Below are 23,403 nucleotides of genomic sequence, written 5' to 3'. Positions count from 1 at the left end.
ATCCTTACAAAAATTTGTTCTGCGTGGCTCTGTGCAATAGAGTACCTTCATTATTTTGAGTAAGTGATACTTGTGTTTTAGCCCCAGCTGTTGAATCAGCACCGCACAGCTCCTTGCAATAATCACATTTTAAGACTAGCTGTTGTCTTCCTAAGTAATCCAGTGATTATTTAGGAAAACAAGCACCATCACTATGAATATCCCTCCTTTTGTACTTCTTTCCTCAGCTGTGTATGCATGATGCCATATGGCCTGGAATATCCCTTTAGTCAGCTGTTCCAGCTGTGTCCCTTCCCATCTGCTTGTGCACCCCCAGCCTCCTTTCTGGTGGGGTAGTGCTATAATGCAGTTCAGTTTTTGGAAGGGAGACTACACTCTTTCTTGAGAAAGAGCAAAGGTTCAAGATTTTAAGGAACCTTTTGTAAGAGATGGCATAGGAATCTAGTACAGCTAATCTTATTTTTATTTTCCAGGTCTTTCCAAGAACAAAAGTTTTCAGGAACTGGTTGAAACTAAAATTCTCTGAGAATGCAGTTTATCATGCAGATTTTGTACATGGTATTTTTAGTTGTTTTAGAAAACAAGTCGGGGGTGGGGGGGAAGAGCAATGCCTTTACAATTGTGTCTCATTTCCAGGATTGGGGTTGACTTTTCTTTTTTTTTCAGATGTTTGCTTAATCCCTAGAATAGAAAGATGTGTTTGGAGGATTTGATTTTTCTCTTTCTGTTGTTTTGCAGTGAACTCATCCTGTTAAAGGGATCGTAGTGCCGAAGGGAGGGATCAGTCACTCAGATGCTAAGAGTTCTGGCAAATACTGCTGTTTCCACTGGCTTTCATGGATTAAGGAAAGATCCATTTTCAGGACTGGGTGAATTTTCTATAATTCAGTCTCCCTTTTCTCTATACAGCGCCTACAGTGAAGCAGAATTAAGAACTGGCTGCAGATTTCATTGAGGATTCTATTTAGCAGTGCCCAGAATAGCCCAAAATCAGTCATGTGATTGCCTGTTTGCCCTTGCATGTTTGTTCACTGTGCACAGAAACCAGGACAGGGTATACCCCTGGACACAAACATCTTTTAAGTTTGCATTGAACTGCACAGGAAAAGCAGGTTTTGCAGCAAACCCGTAGAGTAAGGAGCTCATATTAATCTTGAAGTGGAAAATTGTGGTGTTAGGTGCTGCTGCTCAAGCTGTCCAAAAGCTGCTGGTACCAAATCCAGATGGAGAGGGGAGACACTGCCTGTGAACTCAAATTCAGGAGCTGGGAGGCTGTCTCTGTGTTCACACAGCTGAAAGGATGACAGGTTTCTTTTCCTTTTTTAACTTTTTGACAGCGAACAAGTGAAATAAAATGAAAGCTTGATTGGATTGGGTGGCTCAGGTGGTGAAGGAAAAAGAGATTAAATGAACCTTCAGAACCTGCTAGGAGAAGCCCTGTGCAACATCACTGCCCAGGCTTTCTGCAGAAAAGGAAGATGAGTGTTCTTAATGATCCTACCTGGGCTAGAAACCATCTCTTGTTCAAAACAAGGCTAGCAAGGAGAGCTGAAAGGCTTGCAATGATGTTCTGCCTTATGTGTGGCTGCTGTATTGTTTCTTTGGGCCCCTCTATGCCTTGGAACTGCAGTTTCCAAATTGTACAATAGGTTGTTTTGGGTACAAGTCTGTTTACCCCCAAAAAATCATCCCAGTCCTTTAAGCTTCCTTTGACCCTCCTTTTTTTTTGTTTAATCTTTTGCTCATGTCTTTATCTACCTCCTGATTTTATGCTCTTGATGCCTGTCTGAGGGAACAAACATACTGATTTTTTTTTAATATGTTTTCTGTTAAGAATGTGGGGGGAATGTGCTCTTGTTATGTCATATGTTATTGTTCCAGGAGATTAATTTCTGGTATTCTTAAATATCTTCAGTTTGCAGCTGCTTATTTTCTACATCACTTGTATTTTCCAACTAAGACTTGCTGTGTTTTCTGGTGTTAAAAGGTGGCCACGAGTATATTGCTTTTGCCTGAGCACACCAAAATTTCCTTTTGCAGGGCATGTTATATCCTGAAATAGCTTTCCTACCAAGCAAGAGGAGTTTAATTTAGCTAAATTGCTTACTGAAGATTTACCTGATCATTTCATAATGCCTGTGCTTCAGCGTATATTCTTGGATTTATCAGGAGAAAAGCTGTCTGGTGGATAGAAGCTTTGCCCTGGTTACATTATAAGTAGAAATCTCCCTGGAGATGAGGTGTAAATGTCATGTTGCTGATTAGCATCTGACATGGGATCAACGAAAGGGATGCCTCGGTTCAGTATCCAAAAAGGAGAAACTGGAATCATTCCTGAGCTCTGACAGTGTGATTTGACAGTGCCCTCCTCAGTGTTTTCTGTTCCTGGTTCCAGCTTGTGGCTGGGCCATGAGAAGTGCTTTGCCACCCAGATCACTGAAGATCCCCTGTTTTCGTGTGCTCTGGTTGTGCCTGGAGGAGTCAAAACCTGTTTTAACCTTAAGAAGGCTCTGTTGCCTTCTTAAAGGAGTGGGGTTTTCACTCCTGACATATACAAAATCCCCCTGGGAGAGCTCTTTTTTTGGCTGCAGCAGGATCTAAACCCCAGGCAGCAAAACTTGCTGGAAAACCCCATCCTGCCTGGCTGCTCACCTGTACTCTGGTTCTTACTGGGAAGGTGGTGAGGACAGAGTGTCTTGGTTTAAGACAATTGAAGGCATGGACACTCCAAAATGAGTTACCTCCCCTTTTAGCTTTAACCACTCCCTTTTCACCCATGAGGAGAAATTAATGGGAGTAGGTCTAAGTGAAGAAATAACGAGGCAAAATGTTTGAACAAAACCGCACACTTTTCTCACTGCAGAGAGCTAGGTTGTATTTCAATTGTTCAGCAGTTAAATGTCAGCTGTCCTTTAGTGGTCTCCCTTTGTCTTCCACAAATCCATTCCAGCTATGAAAAACAGGTAGTAGGTGCTGATGTAGGAGGGGCTGTGGAAAGCTGGGATTATTCTGAGAGTAGGGAGCAATAATCAGCTCAGTGATTAGCCCAAACAAAATATTGTGTGGGTTTTTTCCCAAAGTTGTGGGCATAGGTGGGTCAGTCTAAGGCTTTGGTATTCACTAATGTTCTACTAAAACCTTTGCTTTGTATAATTGCCTCTACTAGTCCTTTGCTGTTTCTGCTTTTCTTACTTTAAGAAGCCAGGCTTGAGGTGTGGAAATGTCACTGGCAGCCTTGATGGAGTTCTTTACCTCTTCATTGTCAAATTTGCTGTGGGAAGTATAAAAATCTGTTGAACCTTTCAACATGGGCTTGTATAGCCACAGCTGGGTGACAGTGTCATAGTGATATATTTTTCCTCCTCTTGGAATATGACAGTTGCTTTAGCTTGTGAAGAAAAGGGCTTTAATTTAATTAAATTTAATAGTATGTGTTTCTGAAGTCCAGAATGTGGTTACAGGGTGAGAGTAGGCAGGTAGTGGTGTGGTGAAGACAGGTTTTGGATGAATAAGAGGATAGGCTCTTCCCTGTGAGCACCTTAGCAATCATGCCAAAAACTTAGATGAGCAGGGGAGATTGAAATGTCTCCTTTTTTGCTGTTCTGGCCTGAGCATCTTGGCTTTTGGATCACAACAGCTACTGAGACTTTAAAAATTTTGGTGCATGATTAAACTGTTTCCATTCCAGTTCTGTGTGTACACTCATTTTTCTTGTACAAATGTGTAAAAAGCAGGCCTTTAGGCTCTCTATTTGACAATTTCAACTAGCTGACAGTGGCTAATCCCTCTTAGCACTAGTCTGGAGCAAGTTTAGTGTGTCAGCTCCAAGAATTACCAAATGGGAGATTTATAATTTCATGCCTTTTGGAAAAATTGTTCTCTGATTTCAGCTGCCTGCAGTTCCCAATACTGAGAACTGTTTGCTCACTGGCATGGAACGTGATTCTTGCTCAAAACTGTCTGCTGAAAAGGAATGAGATTGCGTTGCCTGAAGGCTTCCCATGGATTTTATTTCTTGATTGCAGGGCTGATTGAGAAACCTCAGTGCACATGAAATGTTGGTCATCTAAATCATTACAAGTATGCCTTTATGTAAACGTATGTGCATATATAGACATACATATCAGTGTATTTGGTAGTTGTTCTGGTACAATAAAGGGAATTTTGAGATATGTCACTTAACTAGCTGCTGTGTGCTACATGATTTTGAAAATTGAGATACAGTGTTGGGGCAATTCTTAGAGAATAATGTTGCGGATTATGAAATTTATTATGTTTTATAACTTAGGCTTGCTTTCCAGGGCATTGGGAGGTATGGACCCTTTTAGCTGGACAAGGCAGAATGTCTGCTCCAGTCTGTACACGAGATCATGTGTAACTTCATCAGTCTCATTACATATAGTGCTTCAAAAGATGTGAAAATCTAACCAAACAAAATCTGATAGTAATCTAAATGGGAAATACAGTCGGGCTTCTTTTTTGGAGATGAATATGTGATATGCATTCTGGAGTTTCTGAAATCTGTTAAGTTAGCAGGAAAAAAAAGTGTCTTATTACAGAGTCTTTTAAAATGTAATCAGTAGGGAGTTTCTATTCCCTTTTTCCAAGCTGTTACCAACTGGTATTTTGGTTACTTCTGCTTCTCTCAAACAACTGAAGCCAGACAAACTGTTTGAAATTGGGTTTTGTTTAAAGTGTAAATAACCAGATTTTCAAAATGTGCAGATCATCCTTGTGAAAATTTCTCCATAAAAATTCTGCTGTATTCAGCTCTATTTTTTTTTTTTTTCTTTTATACAGGCGATACGGATTATGGTTTCGATTGAGGAGGTTAATACTCTGGTTGCTGGGAATGTACATAGCCATCCCATTTCTAGTAAAACTTTGCCCTGCTATTCAGGCAAAGCTGGTCTTCCTAAACTTTGGTAAGTGACTCAGGTGGGTGGGTAAGGGGACAAGGGGAGAGGTGTCTCTGTCTTTGGTTTGTTTGCCTTTACTTTCACCCTGCATGTGAACAGTTTGTGAACTTTCACAGGTTGTAAACTTCCCCAGACTGTGTTTTGGAAAGCATTCTCTGTGACCCTGGTGGTTGCTGTAGCATGTCTTTATATAAATAAAGTGACCAAACTGAACCCAATTTTCAGCCAAAAGAGTTTTCCTTCAGGAAAACTGTGCAACATGTCAGATGCATTTTTCTACAGTGTTCCACACAGTTGCATGAATAGACAGCAATCAAGTGAAATTAAATCCAGCAATCTGAATTTGCATTTAAACCTCACTTGTATTTTGTAATGAATTTTTGAATAATATCTTCCTCTTACTGTCAATGCTAGAAGAACCGACTATGGATACACTGTTTTTTTTAATATAACTTGTCTGATTTTGATTGCATGCTTTGTGTGTTCTCACACCTTGTATCATGGTTGCTGTGAAGTGTGCACATGTGCAGGTTTCAGTGATTTTGCTTTTGCAGAACTTTGTTAGGTCTCACTGAAGTTCCTGCCTCTGCTCATTCATCAGTCACCAAAATAATTGTCCTGTAGCATGTTCTTGTTGCTGTGTTTGCCAGGTTTCCTCAGCATGGTCTACAACATGTTTAGAGTCAGGACAGAGATTCCTAGGGAAAATTGTCCAGAAACCTGCCCTGGAGGTGTGGATTGTCATGAATAGCATGGAGAGTGGGAGAAAATGGGCCAGTTTTTGAAGGAGTATTCTGCTCCACTGGTTTTACACCCCTGAACAAATACAAGACGTTGGTAAACTGGCAGGATATTTGGAAGAAAATCAACCGTGGTGGATCCAAAAGGGGGAACTTGCTGCAGTGTGTTGGGCCCTGGCTGCTAATTTTTGGACACTGCTCATTACTGGACAGCACCCTCAGGGGGAGGGGAAGGGAAGCAGGGCAGAGGAAGGGAGGAAGGGGAAGAAAAGCAGAGCAGCAGGCACTGTGGCCACTCAAACTGCACAGAACAAGAAATCCAGTACTAAATCAGTTTGTGTAGTGAGTGATGAAGCAGGACCCTCACAACCAGGGGAAGAGGCAGGGCCAGAGATAATCACCTGATCCCTACCCCCAGGTGAGCTGAGAGTGAATCCCTGGTTACCTGGCTGCTCCCAGAAACTCTCTGGAAGTGGCTCCTGTTAAGCTTGAGGGAAAGATATCTTTGCAAGGATGACCTTTTAGTGCACTGAGACAAGTGGAACACCAAGGTATCCAGAAGCTGAGAGAATCAGCTGTGTCGGAGGTGATCTGTAAGGATTCAAAGAAGGAGCAGTCCTCTGTAAACCCAGGTGACATCCAGTGTGCACCAACCATGTGTTGGAAGTTCCCATGGGGCACGCTGGTGTCATGTGTCAGCTCATTGGCACTGATGTAATGGAAAAAAGGAGACCAAAAAGTAGACAGTTTGGTTCCCAAATTCCAGCCCTGTGAAGAAACCATCTCTTCCCTGGTATGGGTCTGTGTCTCATCCATGGAAAGACTGTCCAAGGAATTAAACAATTGTGTGTGCCTGTCCAGACCTTGACTGCAGAACCTGCCATGCTCTTGGAGGATCCACAGCCCTTGTGAGACCCAGCAGGTCCCTGCTGCCTTGCATGGCTTGTCTGAGACTCTCCCATACACTTTTTTATAAGAACAGCCACTTGCACCAGTAAAGATTTGTAGTCTGGGAGTCCACATGTGTCAGATTAACATTGGCTGTCATCTGACGTTGGTGTTCATGGTTGTGTAAAGTTTGATGTGCTTTTAGAGGGTAAGTGAAGTGAGATTTGACTGTCACCTTTGTCAGTATTTATTTTTGTGTCAATAGCACGAGAGCTTTGGTGTGTTAATTGCTGTACCAGTAAATCTCACAGAGACAGACTTCCTGGTTCTGCTGTAGTGGAGCTCCTTTTTGTGGGAAAAGACTGAATCCAAATCAGCTAACCCACGTCACTGATGCAGCAGAGATTTATAAAGCAGACTGGACAGGGGTGGTTTTAAATGTTTGTCAAAGGAAGCTTTGTCTGTGTCCCCCACCTTCTCTTAATTTCAGTCTGTTCCCTGTTTTTTTGATGGTTGCCTGTGTCTTCTTATCTTGCTCTCTTTGCTGTTCATATTTTAAATCACAGCTGTAGCAAATTCACCCTTCTACACAAAAAGGTCTTCCCAGCACAGTGGACCAGTTTGTACAACTCTCCAGTGCCTTGGTTAAGCAGTTTTGTAAGAAAAAAATGGTAAAAATTAGAATTATAATTTTTTTCCTATTTCAGTGAGAGTCCCGTATTTCATTGACTTGAAAAGACCGCAGGATCAAGGTTTAAACCACACCTGTAATTATTACTTGCAGCCAGAGGAGGATGTAACCATTGGAGTCTGGTAAGGAATCCAGTTCTGTGCAGTATGTGCCATGCATCTTTATCATTCTTTTTGTTCTTGGTGTTGCCTACTCAGTCTTGTTGCTGTGCATGCTCTCATTTGTGGATGTTAGTATTTTCCTCTGCCAAGTGGCCAAGTTCATGTTGAAAAGTATGCAGATCTCTGGGACTCATCTGAGCTCTGATCAGTAATGCACAAAACACAGTCAGACAACCTGTGCAATCAGATAACCATAAAAATTTGGAATCATAAAGGTTACAGGTCTGCATCCCTGCAGAGATCCTGTCTCCAGATCAGACTGGACCCATGGAGGTAGATGTTTTGTCATTCAACTCTGATTCATATTTTGTTTTGCAAAATACATGTCGGGGAAAATAGAAAAACAGATCACAGTGTTCAGAGTAGGAGGAAGAAAATTCAGTTCATAAAACATATGTAAGATTTGGAGAGTGGGTGAGAACAGAACACACAGTTTACTCTCATTACAAAACAAGTGACAGTGTCAGAGCTCATTTGTCGTTTCTTTCTCACACAGATGATTTTCTGGTCCCAGGTAGGTGCAGTTCATTTTAGCTTCTTGTTACCCTGGATCGTGTCAGGTATGGAGGGAAGGAGGTGTTCCCTTAATGCAGACAGTGATGTTCCATCTGGGATGTGCAGGATTTGAGGTTTTCAGTTGTGTGTGTAATTTAGAGGTGTCCTTTAATGCAGTAGAGATTTTCTCTTCACAGGATACATAACCTTTAAATGGGATAGCCTTAAAATTATCACTAGGACAATTTCTTTCCTTTAAGGAAATTTTGGTGAAAGATGTGTTTAGAAACTTGAAAACTTCAGTCTTTCCATGATATGCTGGTAAATAGTGGTTTGATTCTCCAACTGGACAATTAAAATTCTACCTGTTAAGCTGTTAAAGAAAGTTTTTGTTGCAATTTTGATATTTGTGTTTTGTTTCTCTTGCAAGTGTACTGTGTATCTCTGCCAAAACAGAACTTCCAGCTTGTGGTGGCAATTCAGAGGCTGTCATTTGTCTTGATTCTATGGAAGATTTTCACAAAAGTTTGGAACCTTGCTTTTAGAAGCTAGTGTAAGGTCCCGCATTTGGTGTACTTGTGAAACAAACTCCTCATCCTGCTTTGCTTGTAAGTTTGAAAAAGTCTTGGGGCAGAACAGTTGAAGGATTTTTGAGTCTCACGGTTACTGAGGCTTTTTACCTCTTCAAGACCTTGGTGTCTGCTGGCTATATGCAAGCAAGTAGACTTTTTACATTGCTTCCCCTGTTAGTTTGTCCTCTGAGCTTTGCATCTGGAGAGGATCAGTGTGGTAGGTGCAGGCTTGTTTGCCTTTCTGGTAAAAAGGCATCTAAGTACTTAAATTGCTTGTGATGGCTGTGAGCCAGCCCCCTCCTCAACAACTGAGATGGTTATGGGCATGTACTTGCTTTCTGTTTGTATTCTAATTATGCAGTTTAATTGCCTACCTTCTGTTCAGTCTGTCATTCCTCTTTCTGTTCCACCAGTGTTCAATTCTTTCTTGCAGGCCACCTAGGTACATTATCTACAGAAGAACAGCTGTGAGTTTAAAATTCCTGTCTCTTGTAGATTGTAACTTTTTCAGCTAAAATGTCAGACCTTCAAGAACCTTGTGCCTGAAAACAAAACACATGATGATCTCCTCAGAGCCTGGGTTCCTCCTCTTCCTCAGATTGGCTATAGAGTCAGATGTGCCTCCTAATCACTGAACATTCTTTCCAGGCCAAACTGCCTTTAATTCTTCTGAACTTCTGCTGACCTAGCAGCAAATCTTTTTTATGGCATATAAGTATGTTAATTGTAAGTATGTTGAAGTAATTAAGTGCCATAAAAGCTGAGGAACTGTGATACTGTTAGCCAGAAAAGCAGAAAGTTCAGTAATTGTGCCTTTGAAGTTAGGGCTGTCTGTGCAAGGCATCAAAGTTTTGAAGGCAATGGTGATGGAAGGTGAAAGTGTAGAAATACGTGTAGCCACTGCCTTTTCAATTTGACCATTTGTCAGCTAATCAGGACAGTTTTGTGGTGTGTAATCCTGAGTGAAGGAGCTGAACAGAAGATCTCAGAATTCAAGTGGCAGGCACTTGAGTGTTGTGTAGCAGCAGGACAGTGTAAATTTCCCTTCTGTACACAGGCACACGGTCCCTGCAGCCTTGTGGAAGAATGCCCGAGGAAAGGACCAGCTGTGGTTTGAAGAGGCTTTGGGCTTCAGCCATCCTGTAATCCTTTACCTGCATGGCAATGCAGGAACAAGGTGAGGCACAAAACACTGATGACTTTGTTTCAGGATGTGCTTTCCTGGCTTGTCACAGCTTCAGCACGTTAAGGAAGACAAGAAAAACTCCTTAGGGGATGTAGTGACAGGACAAGGGATAATGGTTTTAAACTAAAAGAGGGTTTTAGGTGAGATACAGGGAAGAAATTGTTTACAATGGGGGTGGTGGTCAAACACTGGAACAGGTTGCCCTGAGAGGTGGCAGATGCCCCATCCCTGGAAACGTTCAGGGTCAGGCTGGATGAGGGTCTGAGCAAACTGATCTACTTGGTTTCCCTGCTTATTGCAGGGAATTTGGACAAGATGGCCTTTGAAGGTCTCTTGCAACCTAAACTCTTCTATTATTAAAACCAAAATGAAGTCTAAAATTAGTTTGGTGCTTCTCCTTCTAAAAGAAGGCACATATGTTTTATGGAACGATCCCTCTCCATTTACTGAATGTGGGAATAGATTTATTGCAGTTATCAGAGATACCTGATACTATAGTTTACCTTGTATCCTCTGCTAGAAGCCCCTTCCTGAATCAGGTGATGAGAAGTAGTTCTTTTAAATATAATAGTCTGTGAATTGAGACATGGGATGGTGTTAGCAGTTCTGTGTATGTGACTTGCAGTCATTAATTAAATAAACCTTCCAGTTCCTTTTGTGAGTTTATTTTGGTAATTAACATGCTCCGAGGAAGGAAAATCAGAAGGAAAGAGGAAGGTCATGTGCTGATCTTGTTTCATTATTGCATCTGTCCAGGACGTTTGTCTGGACCAGGAGCACTTCTAAAATTTGCAATTATATGACTGTTTATTGGCTAAAGTAGTAGGTTAGTTCTCTGTACTTCATTGCTGGATGCTAAAACCCATTAATGCAGTGTAAAGATATTTCTCAGGATCATGTTCTTCCTGCCACCTCTCCACATGTTACAGTGCTTTTGTTCATTTATTAGAACACTATCTTTTCTCTTAAAAATACGTATTTTACAAAAGAGTGTGAACCCCCTGCTGAATTTTGACTGCCAGTTCTTGGGATGTTTTTTCTTGATTGCATGTTCTTTTGAAGCTGATATCTTCCCATAGATACTTTGCAAGAGCAGCAACATTGCAGGAAAACAAGTTCCATGATGTAAAGAAAGTGTTTCAGTTGTGCTGATAATGAAGGTTTGCTATCCTCTACATCACATGGACATTTTGCACACAATTTCTTGTCTCAGCAGTGTGTTTTTCTTGGTACAAGGGCACAATGTGGAAGCTGTGTGCTGTGACCCAGGAAATGCTTGAACAGATGTTTTTTTTTGCAAACTGCCCTTGCCTACTTGTGCTGATGCATTGCAAGGTTTAATCAAATTGTGTCATTTTTTTTCAAATATTTCTTCACTTTTTTTTTTTTTTTTTTTTTGCCTTTACTGGATGTATCAAATTGTACTAAGGGAAGCTACTCTGCAGCTTAATGGTGGCCATTTGGGCCCAGTATCTCTGCTGTGCGCTTAATGATTAGATTTCCTTCTCAATTCCCTCAAGTGCTACTGACATAAAGGACTGAACTAGGGATCAGTTACATATTTCACATTTCACTCTGTGCACTGGGGGAGCTGGAAGTGTCTTGGCTTTGCCATTTCAGATTTAATGTGTGTTTCTGTATGTTTGTTTCTGTGCTGCACATTCATTCCCTTGTCCAAGGGCTGCTTTACTGCTGCAGGCTGCATTAACCATAAGTAAAAGGCACTGCATTGGCTTCCTGGTTGTGACTTGAGTGATCTGGGGCTGAGGCAAAAATGTTATATGTACTTGATCCCCTTAGAAAAAATTCCTCTGTTACACTTCAAGGAAAGCATGAAAAAGCACAAATGTGTGCATGTGAAAGGTGACTTTTCAAACAAGTGTTCAGGCTTGTATGATTCAAAATGACTTGCAAGCAACCCCTTGCATTTTGCCCCGAGTGTTTTTGACTGCATTAGGTACTTTGTAGCATGGTTGGAGCTGACAGCTTTTGGCTGGCAAGTGCATGTGTCCTTAGAGGGAGATTTGGCATTTTGGTTTAGAGGCTGCACTGACCAAGCCAGTCATAGTATGAAAGTTTTAGGGTTTTCATGAGTGCAAGAGCATATTTACTATAATGCCAATACTAAACTAAAGTTTGAGTATGGATTAGCTGTGTCATGTTGTGCATATATTTTAAGGTATGTAATGGCAAATTCACATTCCTTTCCATTGTCTAGGTTTCAGTTTATATTTATAAATAAAAGCAGATTTTCACTCTGGACTTACGTATAGTGTTCAGCTCTGCTTTTCTCTCCTCATTTTTTTTGCACATGTCCTTTCTTTCCCTGTGCTTGGAGCCAGGTGAGAAAATCTAAGAGCCACCTGCTTGGCTTAATGTCATGATTTCTGCTGGGAGCATCAAACTTTTGAGAGTCAGGGCTACTGGCTGGGGCAGCACTTGTGGCAAGAGCTCAGGGTAGGCTGAGCCAAAAGAGACAGGCTGTTCTGGATGTATTGCAGGCTTTGGAAAAGGCAAATAGCAGGGTGGGTTGAAAAGTTCATTTTTACCTGCTGTGTGGAAAGATTTACATGGAGAAGTTGACTTCAAAATTATGTCCTGCATAGCTCAACAAAGCCTGGCTGTCTCCTTGAAGCCTGTGACAAAGCATTTATGGTGTTCCTTATGTTTGGCATGCTTTTGTTAGATTGCCTGAAGCAATTGGGGAAAAATGTTTCTGGAAACTTAGATGCTCAACTGTGGTTGGCTTGGGGGGTTTTTTGTGTTTGTTTCTTTTTGTTCGGTTGTTTTATGTTTTTCTTTCTTTTTTTTTCCCCCTCTCCTTTCCTCTTCATCAATGGCTCTTGCCAGAGGAGGGGATCACCGGGTGGAGCTTTACAAGGTGAGTGGCTGCCTGTGTTGTCCAGATAGGTGAACACATCAGGTATGCACAGAGTTGAGAAGACTGCTCAAACAGCCCAGTGCCAACAGGCACCAGCCCCTGAGGCTCTCAGTGCCTTTTAAATAGGAAGCCTCTATGGGAAAAGTGGTTTGTAAGCTCTGAGCACACACTTGTCCCATCTTCAAAGATGTTTGAAAGGTCTTTTATTTGCTGTTAACTGCCAGCTCCAGCTGAGCTAACCAACACAGATTCTGGGAAAAATCAGAAGTTTTATTTAATTACAGCCCCAGCTTGGTTGATTAGCTTAGTGTACTAATTCAAGTTACCATTTAAGATTATTCAGCCTGAATTTTCCCTTTACTCATAGCACAGTGCATTTGTATGAGTGGTGCTGTCTCACGTGCAGAAGGTTTTGTAGAAAACCCAGTGAATTTCCCAGGTGTAGCACTATGGTGTGAGTTAGGTGAGAACACAGTTCCTTTGAGTGTTTTGTCCAATGATTTTTTTGGGTAATTTATTTTATTGAACTCTTTTAGCTGAAATTCCCATACACAGGTTCTTGATCTCATATCATATGTTTCTAAAAGAGCCACAATTGTTTTTGCTGGCTCATTTCAGAGAGGTCTGATTCTGTTCTTCTCTTTATTTGTGTCAGTGTTGGCACTCAAAGCTTTATTGCAATTCAATGCAAGATCCTCTGCTGCAAAATCTTTTAAATTCAGCTTGCTTAGAAAATAGTGTTTAGCAACCCCATGGAGGCAGGTGATACCTCATTTCCTTTAAAAAAAAGATGAGCTAAGATGCAGAAAATTGGTTGAGGAGACTGTCGTGTGTGGTGATCTATTTTGTCATTCTTCTAGATCCAGCCTGCGCTGTGATTCATTTTGTGCTGGCAGAGGAGTTGTTTTGATTTTGATGGACAGGAGTAGCAGTGCTTCAGAATATACAGACTTGGTGTGTTCCTGTGTGTACATATACAGAGAACACAGTTTACCAAAACCCATGGTTTTTCTTCCTGGGTCTGGTATTCTTTGCTTCTGAGAACATGCAGGCAAACTGTTTAGTTTGCCTTTTTCAGCCAGTGTGATCACACACATGAGCTTAGCAGTGCCACTCCAGAAACTCCAGGTTTGTGTTTATTCCAGCAGAATGAACCAGTTTGGGACACTGTCCTTTTTGCTGGTGCTCTTAGTAGGCCTTCAATTCAGCCAATGCATAGCAAACTTGTATAGAAGAGAGGAGAACTCTCAACAGATTAAATTATTTTTAATGGCCTGGTAAAGGTGAGATTGTATATGATATCTTAACACTAAAAATCACATTGTAAAGCTAAAAACCAAACTTTTTAGGAAGCAACTTCATCTTCTGCATGTTCCCAGTCAGGGAATCCAATGTGTAAGTGAATATATCAAAATGTCATACAGTGATTCCATTGGAAACAGCTGTCCTACAGCACCTAATTTGTCTAGTGGGACAATGGAAGGGCTCTCTCCTTTTCCAGTCAGGTACCAGTTGTCTGTGTGAGCTCCACTTGACATTAAGTGCCCCAGAGTGGCTGTGAAATGTTTAATTGTTTATAAATCTACCCAGTATATGTAATCTCTTAAAATTCTGCTACGAGTAATGCTCAGCTGACAGGTGTAATTTTATTTCTAGGCCACAATAGTCCCAGTACCACTAGAAATGGTGTTGGTTTTGTATTTCCTCTTTAGAGTATAGCATAATACTAATATTGTTTTTTAAAAAATCATGTATCATACATAGACCACAAGAATAAGATTTTAATCCTTTTGTAACTTTTTGATGATTGGCTCTGTCTACCACAGATCTGTTAGGTTCATATCAAGCAATGGCAGCTTGAAATGCTTGTATTAGTTTTATCAAGGCACTTTTTCCTAGCAAGTGGGCCTAACATTGAGTGTTTTTACTTGCTTTTAACATATTTTGTCAGGATTACAATTGGTTATAACATAAATATTCATAATAGAGCAACTGAACATTTTTTTATCTATACATTTAAGCCTTCTGAAACAGGCTTCTTTAAGTTATGCTTATATTTGTGCCCATTTGAGTAATATAATTGAACCAGTTGTACTCTTTCACTGGAAAACGTGAAAGTCTTGGTAGGGGAAACAGTAGGATATTTGCAGATCTTAAGGTCAAAGCTGTTAAAGGGCTAATCAACATCTTAGGTAGCCTGATATGAGGTCCAGGAAACAAACAGAGTAAAAACAGTGGGCTGAGATGATGTGTGTTTGGAAAGTTCTGTGCCTGCTCCATTGAAAAGCTGTATATCGTCCATTTAACATGTCAATAATTTTTTAAAATGAATCCCTGCACTTTGGCCTGATGCAAGAGCATGGCTGGTGTGCAAGACTCTAAAGGGTTTCTGAGTGTTTCTCTGCCTTCCAGGTCCTCAGCTCCCTCGGGTACCACGTGGTGACGTTTGACTATCGAGGTATGTGGGCTTCTTTTACAAACACCTGCTGCCAGCTAATCAGGTGTGGTTGTTGCTTCTCTTTTTTTCCTCTCATGGGTATCCAAAGAATTTCCAGAAATTTGTATCCAGAGCTTTCCTGCCTAGCACTGCTTCCTGATGTCCAGCTGGGTGGGCTGTGGCTCCTGTGGGCGTGTTGGTTTGGGAGCTGAGGAGCAGAGAGTGAGCCAGGCACACAGGCTGTCACAGCATCCACTTAAGGCACTCCCTCCCCCCCCCCAGGTGCACAGATGGAAGCTTGCCTAGGTATAGTCCTTTTGGATAAGATCTAGTCGACTTTGCTAAGGTCACACAGGGAACTGAATTTGCACTTACTTCCTTCTAAAAGCTCATAGGTGAGATAAGACAGAGTAAATGATTGCTAACAATACTTGGCAGAAGCCCATGACTGCTTTGCACCTCTGCACCAGCAGTCAGGAATCTGCTGCTCTTTTTTTACCTTGGTATTTGAGCCATGACTGCAGTGTAATGCCATTGCAGATCCAGGAAAGAAATTAATCCGTTGCATTTTTATCAAGAAGACACCTGGGAGAAGTTCATTTGTAGGAGCTTGCCCTGTTTTTCAGTCCTGCTGGCAGCTGCTTCTCTGGCAGCTTATTAGCTATCAGAAGGGATGTGGGGTGCTAAGAGCATACAATGTGTAGATGTGCTGCAATAGTGATGGAGCCAAAAACAGTCAGGAGGTTGGAAAATTGCTGGAGGGCACTGATCAAACAGCACGGACAAAATGATGTTGCAACAGCACTGTGAGACACAGTTGGGTTTTGGCCCTAAGCATCCAATCCTGTGCTGTCAGAGATTCCACTTACAGATTGGTTCCATGCATGCAGAAGCACGGAAAGTTTGGGAGCTGGGCTGTTGCAGGTGGGTACATGCAGGAATGTTGTTGTAGCAGTGTTTGAGATCCAGTCCTTGGTTTTGTTGTTGACCAAATCCACAAAAACTCCTTGGCAAACAGCAGTGACCTGGATTAAATGACTGTGAGTCAGTCAGGGCTTTCAGCCCCAAGTCCTAGAGGTGCACAGTGACTTGAACAGAAAGTTCCCAGGTCCCTTTAGAGTGTCAGATGGGCTGCATGGGAGGAGCTGGCTGGCTCTGCTGAGCACTTTGAGCGATTCTCAGCAGGACTCTTTGTGTTCCAGGCTGGGGTGACTCAATAGGCAGCCCTTCAGAACGAGGAATGACCTACGATGCCCTGCATGTCTTTGACTGGATAAAAGCACGGAGTGGAGACAACCCTGTCTATATATGGGGACACTCCCTGGGCACAGGGTAAGCATCTAATCTTAGTGGCACTTCTAAGGAAACAACTTTTAAAGAACATCAAGCACTGACCTTGGATGAAGGTGCTGTTTTGCTATAATCCCTGGGCTGGCTTGGCTTGGCATTTGTGGTATAATTTCTGGAGGGCAGATTTCCCATTTGCACTGTATAGAGTGAGAAGGGCTACAGCAATGGATCTTGAGCCTTCATTGATTGTCCAGAGGGCTCACACTAGAAAGACTCTCAGAAGAATAGATTGCAGATTGTCTTTCAGAGCAGAAAATCAGACTTCTCTGGTATTCTAAAGGAGTATCTCAGACCAGCACCACATGTGTGTGCCTTGTCCTTACAAAAGGTTTTCCTCCTGTCCTGATGAACTTATCGTGTGTAATCAGTGCTTGTGCAGATGCCTGCATGACTATGCTGGTGGCCACTTCTCACATTTGCATGGTTGTGCCTGGAACAGGGAAGTTCAAGGTGTCAAGTGCCTTTGCCTTCATGTTTTTAACTTTAATTTCCTGCTTCCTCCCTTTCCATGGCTGTCTGGAGGCAAGTCATGTTCAGCACCATAAGCTCTTACCCTTGTGACTGGTGGAGGAGCAGAGGGCAAACATAAGAGTTACCTTTGAGATGAGCTGTGTACAGATAAATTTTAAGACCACAAAAGCTGTGGAACACTTGCTGGAACAGGGAGGTATTTCAGGGAAGTGGCTCTTCATTGCTGCAACACTAAACACCCTGCTTTGTTTGAGAGAAGACAAAGACTTTTTCTTTGTCTCGTCCTCTATATTTTTTGCCCTGTTCAGAATCCCTTTCTTGGTCAGAGCATGCTTGTGATGTTTCCCAACACTGCAGTCAGTGTCCTGGGACTGGTCCCCAGCTGAGTTCTCTAGTAACCACAGCCAGTCTGGAGCTCAAGGTTTGTGTGATGCGCTGTGCTCGGAGGACTTGGCAACTTTGGAAATATCCCTGTCCCGGTAGGGTCATGCACAGGGGAGACCTTGCTGCTTTCTGTCCCAGTTAGGGGAGCTCCTTGCAGTGTAGCCCTGGGATGCTGCACTCCAGCTGCCTGGAACACAGTCCCCCTCTGCCTATACCCCTGCATTCCCCTCTTGCTTGCTCAACCCTTGTGGTCTGGAGGTAGGAGGCTTTGTCACACTGATGTAGATGTGCTGGGAGCCTGAGAGCCACCTGAAAGGAGTCCATCCACACATACCTGGTGTGTTTCTTCCTTGGACTTGTTCACTTGAGCACAGGCTCCTGTGTCACTTGGAGCAGTCGGGTACATGAGGCTGGTGGGGACGCAGGTCACCGGCAGGGATTGACCTCATGGCTGTTGAGTTGTACCTGTGCCTCCTCTGGAGCTGCTGCTCTGCAGAAGGCCTGTGCCAATTCAATGCTATTCCTTCTTTCCAGGGTTGCAACAAATCTGGTGCGGCGCCTCTGCGAAAGAGGTAAGTGTGACCCGTGGATGTGCTTCCCAGCAGCCTGCCGCTGTCCCAGATTCCTGCAGACGTTTGGGGCTGTGACAGAGCTGTCCTTGGCACACGGAGGTGGCAGCTGCTCTCATGAGGCAGACCCTGACCTTGCTGGCTGTCTGCACCCCTGCGTTTCAGCACATTGCCTCTGGCTTTTCAGAAACACCCCCGGATGCCCTGATCCTGGAATCTCCATTCACCAACATACGGGAGGAGGCGCGGAGTCACCCTTTTTCTGTGGCAAGTACACAGGGGCACTCCCACTGGTGGCATGGGATTGTGTACATAGAAATGAACCTTCAGAAGTGCTGGAGCTGAGCTAACTACACAACCTGTGGGGCAGTGCTGATATCTGTAAACATTGGGGGCCAAGGACTACACTTGAGAGAGCTGTTTGGAGCACACAGTAAGCAGTGCCAGAGCCATGTGTCCAGCATGGGAATGAACTGGCTCTGAACTGAGCAGACATCCAGTCCAGTCCTTGGATCCAGTCCTTGGATGCAACTGGTGAGGTGCCCTGGGATAAAGCTCTTCCAGGAAGAATTGCCAACAGTCCTGCATGATACCTGGAGACTTTGACCATGCAAGCACCCACAGGGCCTGCTCCTGAGCAGGGTGGTAAGATAGGCCTGAAACAGGGGAGGAAGAATCATGCTGGTGGAAACAGGGGCAGTCTTACTGCAGAGAGCATGGTCAGCAGCCATGGGGTGGCAGTGGCCTGCCCTGTTAGTGCTGTTTGTATCAGGCTTGCTGGTGCCTGCCACTAATGCACATTTTTCCTCTCAGATATACAGATACTTCCCTGGATTTGACTGGTTCTTCCTTGACCCCATCACGACAAGTGGAATTAAATTTGCAAACGATGAGAAGTGAGTTCCCTCTTTGCTGGGATTCCAGCTGTGGCTGCAGTAAGCCATGGCAAGCATCAATGAGGAGAGACGTGATACTCTCTGACTTCTTTGTTGCTGCATTGCTCTTACTGGAGTGATTTCAATTACTCTCACAGCCCTAGGAGCAGCACAGTGGAGCTCTGTCTTTTGTAATTGTTGATAATAAGGACAGGTGCAACAGAGAGGACAGAGTCTACTCAGGGATACGCTGGTTTGGTTCATGCCATTTATGCTTTTCAAGTGTACCTTACATGTTAAATAGTAGCAGTGGAACATGGGAGGGAGGTTTGGGAAGATTTCTTTGCTGTGTATTTGCCTAAGCCACCTTGCCTGTAATCACATTGTCTCCTTTCACTGAGTCTCTCATTGGAGAGCCTGAGCATTTCTAAGTTTCCAGTATTGAAATCAAACCAGACCTGAGGGGCAGGGGGGGTGTGGTGATGTACAGTGGAGTGAGCCACTTTCCTCTGGTCCAAGAAGCAAGAAAATTTTATGAGTACGTCGTTCACTGGTAAATTTTCTGTTGATCAAATGAATAATGCCCAGATAAGGTTTTAAATTGTAGTTAATAACCCACAGGACAGGTTTGTCTTTACACTTTCTTAAAAATGTACATGTGTTAGTGTTAGACAACAGTGGGATTGCTCTGAGCCTTTGTGACATTGTCTGTTTTACAGTGTGAAATACATCTCCTGCTCCCTGCTCATCCTTCACGCTGAGGATGATCCAGTGGTACCATTTCATCTGGGAAAAAAGGTACACGCGTGGCTCTGCAAACTGATCTGGTGGGAGGAATGGGCGTGGATAGAACAACATAACAGTAATGGAAAGGTGTAAAACACATAGCCCGGAGGGACTGCAGATTCTCTAGTGCTGGAGGTCGCAAATCAGTAGTGAAATGAGGCTGGAGCTGCCAAAGCTGCCCAAGCTCCCACCTGAGGGAGCTGCGGGTTTGGGTTGGAGTAACAAGAGTCTCTCACCTGCCTCCCCTGGGGTTCAGCTTTACAACATCGCGGCGACGTCGCGGAGTTTCCGGGACTACAAGGTGCAGTTTGTGCCCTTCCACACAGACCTCGGCTACCGGCACAAGTACATCTACAGGAGTCCAGAGCTACCTCGGATACTGCGGTAATGGGGCGGGGCTGGGCTGGGCACCCTTTGCTCTCCACAGCGGGGCAGATTCCCGGGCGTGGCTTAGCACAGGAGCCAGAGCTCTCCACCTCCTTGCAAAGCAGCTTTTGGGAAGGAGAGCCGCAGGACTCTGGGAGCGCTTTCTGGCTCGTCTCTGCTGTGAGCTGGGTGCTCTGGAGGAGCTGTTTGCAGAGCGGTTGCTTCAGTTTGGCTCTTCCAGTGGGAGCCTCTGATGGGGGTGAGAGCAAAGCTCAGTGCTGTTCCCTGTAGCTGCAAATGTGTGAGCCATGGGATTTGCCAGAGGAATGGGAAGACCCGCAGGCTGTAGCGTGCACCAGAGTACAGAAGAGCCAAGTGTCACTGCTTTGTCACTTCCTTTTCTAGGGAATTCCTGGGAAAATCTGAACATGAGCATCATCACTGAAGACTGTCTGCTCATCAGCACGGAGATTTTTCATTTCCTTCCTCTCTCTCCTTTTCCTCCCTGCTCCCTGTGGGTCAGTCTGCCATTCCATCCCTGGCACTAGAGGAGGTCAGGGATTCCCATTCCAGTCCTGATGTGTATCCTTGGCAACTCCAGCTTCTGGCATCTGCATCTGTGATGGCAGAAGGAAGAAGTTATTGTGTTCTTTTTTGGACTTGGATAGAGGGGTGGTAACAGCCCAGGAGCCAGTACCAAACAGTGAAAAATGTAAGCACAGCAAAGCCTTGCCCATCCCTCGTGGTCCTGCTGAGGACAGATGTTCCTAGGACACTGTGTCATGACCAAGGATGTTTCTTTCACTTTTAAACACTGCTGCTGTTTTTGGATCATGTAGAGAAACATTTGTAGGCAAATGGCTTTTGCCATGTCTCCTTATCACAGTTGTCTTGCTTGAGTTTGAGGTGTTCTCTTTCTAGAAAATATATGTTTTGCCTTTCCTTTTTGATCAGTGGCTGTAATTACAAATACATGGAGGATCCAGGTAGTTAGAGATATTTTTATCTGGCTCTTCAGTCACAATGTGCTGCAAGTGTTGGGGTAATGGCACACACTTGGAAATAAAATGAACTTTTTTTTTGTTCTTCCTTTTGAAATGTCTATTTAATGGGAAAGGCGAGTGCCTTTTTATCTTTCCTGTACATTTTTCCTTTTCAACATCATTATTTTTGTTCCCATTCCTGCTATCCTCTGTGGACCTCCTCCCCTTCTTCACAAGTACTTCCTATTAGTATTGGAATAACACATTTATATAAACTGCAGACTTGGGTGCTTAAGCCAGAAAGTGGGAGATTACTTTTTTGCTTGATCTCCTCTTCCATGAACAGTGTGTGCCCAGGCTGCTGGAATGGATGTCTTCCATTACCCTGTACACACCCAGCCAGCCATGTGCTGCTTTTTGTGAGAAGGGCAAGGGTTTTTTTTCCTCAACTACATTTCAACTCCTTGGGTCAGGGTTCCCTGTTTCTGGTGGCACTGCTGTTCCACTGTAGTTAAAAGCATGCAGTTTCTGATGCAAAAATAAGTCTGGGGTGCCACTCCCCATCTCTCCTCCCTGCCTTCTGTGCACTTTCAGTAGCATATCTTAGGCTCTGACAGCCATTGTCCAGGAGGCAGAAGTAGAAATGAGCCAGTCCCACAGGGAGAGGTTCTGGGGATGCCCTTGCCCCACTTGGGGCTAGAAGTGGGGCTGGTTTCTGCCACTGAAGAGCTCTGCACTGAAAGAGGAGTGCCTCTGACCACTGCCTCAGGCGTCCTGCCCCCTTGTCAGTCCATACAGACAGTACCAGGTACTGTAGGTTCAGTCACTAGTGCTCAAAGGGAATTGTGCTGCCCCAAGGGTCTGAGCGGGGGTGTACAGCATAGTATTAAACTGCTCAGCACGCATCAGTTATAGCTGCAGGCTCATACTAGTTGCAAAAGAGACAGTAACTTGTTCTTGTACCAAGATTCTTCTGCCATTAGTGCAGTTGTCCCTAAGGTTTCTGACCCCTGACACCCATAAAGTAGCTGTGCCACTTCAGTACCAGTGTGCCAACCATAATTTATCGCACTGACAGATGAGAAATACTTACCTGGCTCTGGAGAGTAACACACACATTCCAGTTAAAGCTGCTGCTGCTGGCAGCTGGCTTGTGGTAAAGTGCAGCCCGAGTTGGGGCCTGGCTGCCTTCCTTCCTCCTGGTGGGACAGAGCTGGGATCCAGCATGAGAACTGCTGCTGTTGGTGGTCCCACCACCACCACACTCCCTATTAGCAGGCTTGAGATATGCTTGGAAATTTGAACTGTTTATCTAAAAGTGGTGTAGTTTTAATAAAGGCATTGACTGCTGATCACTTTAGCTTAACCAGTCTTACCTAACAGTTTTTGGGACATTTTGCCCACACTGAGCAAGTCTGCTGGGTGTGGGGCAGGGCTGTGATAGGGTTGTGTGTGGGAGGTGAGCTTGCAGCTGGGACTGGGCAAAACTTCGTGGCTGCTGCCAGCTCTAGGGGAGCGACTAACCCGGAGGGTCTGTGTCTGTAGTTTGGCTGCAGCTGAGACTCTGCTTCTCCCCTGAGAATGGGGGAAATGAGAATTACCATTTGTAGAGCAAACCCAAGACTAACCCCTGCCCAACTGCACAGCACGTCATGAGCACGTTGCTCCCACCCCCCCTGCTGCTGCCAACACCCTGCCAGCTGCAAGGGACTACAAACCACGAAGCCACAGCTGGGGCAGGACAGCAGTGATTCAGACATTGTGGCCTGAACTTCTTGCAACCTGAACCCAAAAGCATGGGGTAGTCACAAGTGAGTCCAAAGTCAAACCAGCAGGTGTCTGGGTTGTTTTAATGAGTTGGTGTCAAACAGGGCAGTACTGGTGCACTACACAGCACTATGGGTGTTAAAACTGTGACCCCAGCACTGGGAGGGACAGGTGGAGCAGCATGGCCTTGCTATGGAAGAGTGTGATAGGGATGTGATCCGTGTTCACCCCCTGGGTAGCAGCACCCAGCTCTACCTGCAAATCCAAGAGCCAGCAGGCTCAGCCACCCAGCTGGCAGGGGCAAGTACAGCCATCCCTATGCAGACATGGAGGCTAAAAATCCCTGGAGTGGCTTGGTTACTGGGCCTTTAGTTAGGAAAGAAGTGTGGTAGGAGGCTACAGTAAGCTCTGGGGCAAGGAAGTGGCTGATCCCAGGCTCTCGCGATTGTGGCACAGTGTTTGACATTGGTGCCTGTCCTGGGGCCGGCTGCTTTTACAGCCAGCCCCCCCCCCCTCCCCCCCCCCCCCCCTCTTTAGGTGATACTGGAAAAGAGGATGAGCAGGGATTGGTCTCTCCCTCCCCCAGCTTTGGGCCTGGCAGACCCCTGGAGGAGAAGGATAGGGTCTGCGTTGGCTAATCCTACTTGTGGGGCAGAGGGTCAAGGAGGCCAGGCCCTTGCACACAGCAGGGAGGGGAGGGTTTACTTGGCAAGCCCTTGTTAAGCATGGTGGAAGACTTACTTATCCATGGTCATCTCACTAAAAGCACTATGGAGCACGTGCAGGCTAGGTAGGTGCAAACAAAAGGGCCTTTCTCCTGCCCTCCAGCTCTTGTTCCTCAGACAAGGCTCCTCCTCAGAGCATCCTTCTACCCCTCTGAGG

The 23,403-nt window shown here is 44.3% G+C and overlaps 1 protein-coding gene across 1 annotated transcript in view; it reads left to right on the top strand.

Moving 5' to 3' along the window:
• The window catches only part of ABHD12 (abhydrolase domain containing 12, lysophospholipase), a 34,499-nt gene extending 13,890 nt beyond the window's left edge, over positions 1-20,609 (top strand). The window contains exons 2-13 of the mRNA XM_062489512.1: positions 4,801-4,925; positions 7,255-7,360; positions 9,524-9,643; positions 12,503-12,533; positions 14,946-14,991; positions 16,173-16,302; positions 17,710-17,747; positions 17,932-18,011; positions 18,558-18,640; positions 19,339-19,417; positions 19,662-19,789; positions 20,177-20,609. Of these exons, the coding sequence (XP_062345496.1) occupies positions 4,801-4,925; positions 7,255-7,360; positions 9,524-9,643; positions 12,503-12,533; positions 14,946-14,991; positions 16,173-16,302; positions 17,710-17,747; positions 17,932-18,011; positions 18,558-18,640; positions 19,339-19,417; positions 19,662-19,789; positions 20,177-20,216 (1,006 nt within the window). The 3' untranslated portion in view covers positions 20,217-20,609. The remainder of the gene's footprint in view (positions 1-4,800; positions 4,926-7,254; positions 7,361-9,523; positions 9,644-12,502; positions 12,534-14,945; positions 14,992-16,172; positions 16,303-17,709; positions 17,748-17,931; positions 18,012-18,557; positions 18,641-19,338; positions 19,418-19,661; positions 19,790-20,176) is intronic.
• Positions 20,610-23,403: the final 2,794 nt, after the last annotated feature.

Source organism: Cinclus cinclus, chromosome 3, assembly GCF_963662255.1.
Source record: "Cinclus cinclus chromosome 3, bCinCin1.1, whole genome shotgun sequence".
NCBI lineage: Eukaryota > Metazoa > Chordata > Aves > Passeriformes > Cinclidae > Cinclus > Cinclus cinclus.
The sequence above is the reverse complement of the archived record's forward strand: the minus strand, read 5'-3'. Positions and strand labels throughout refer to the sequence as shown.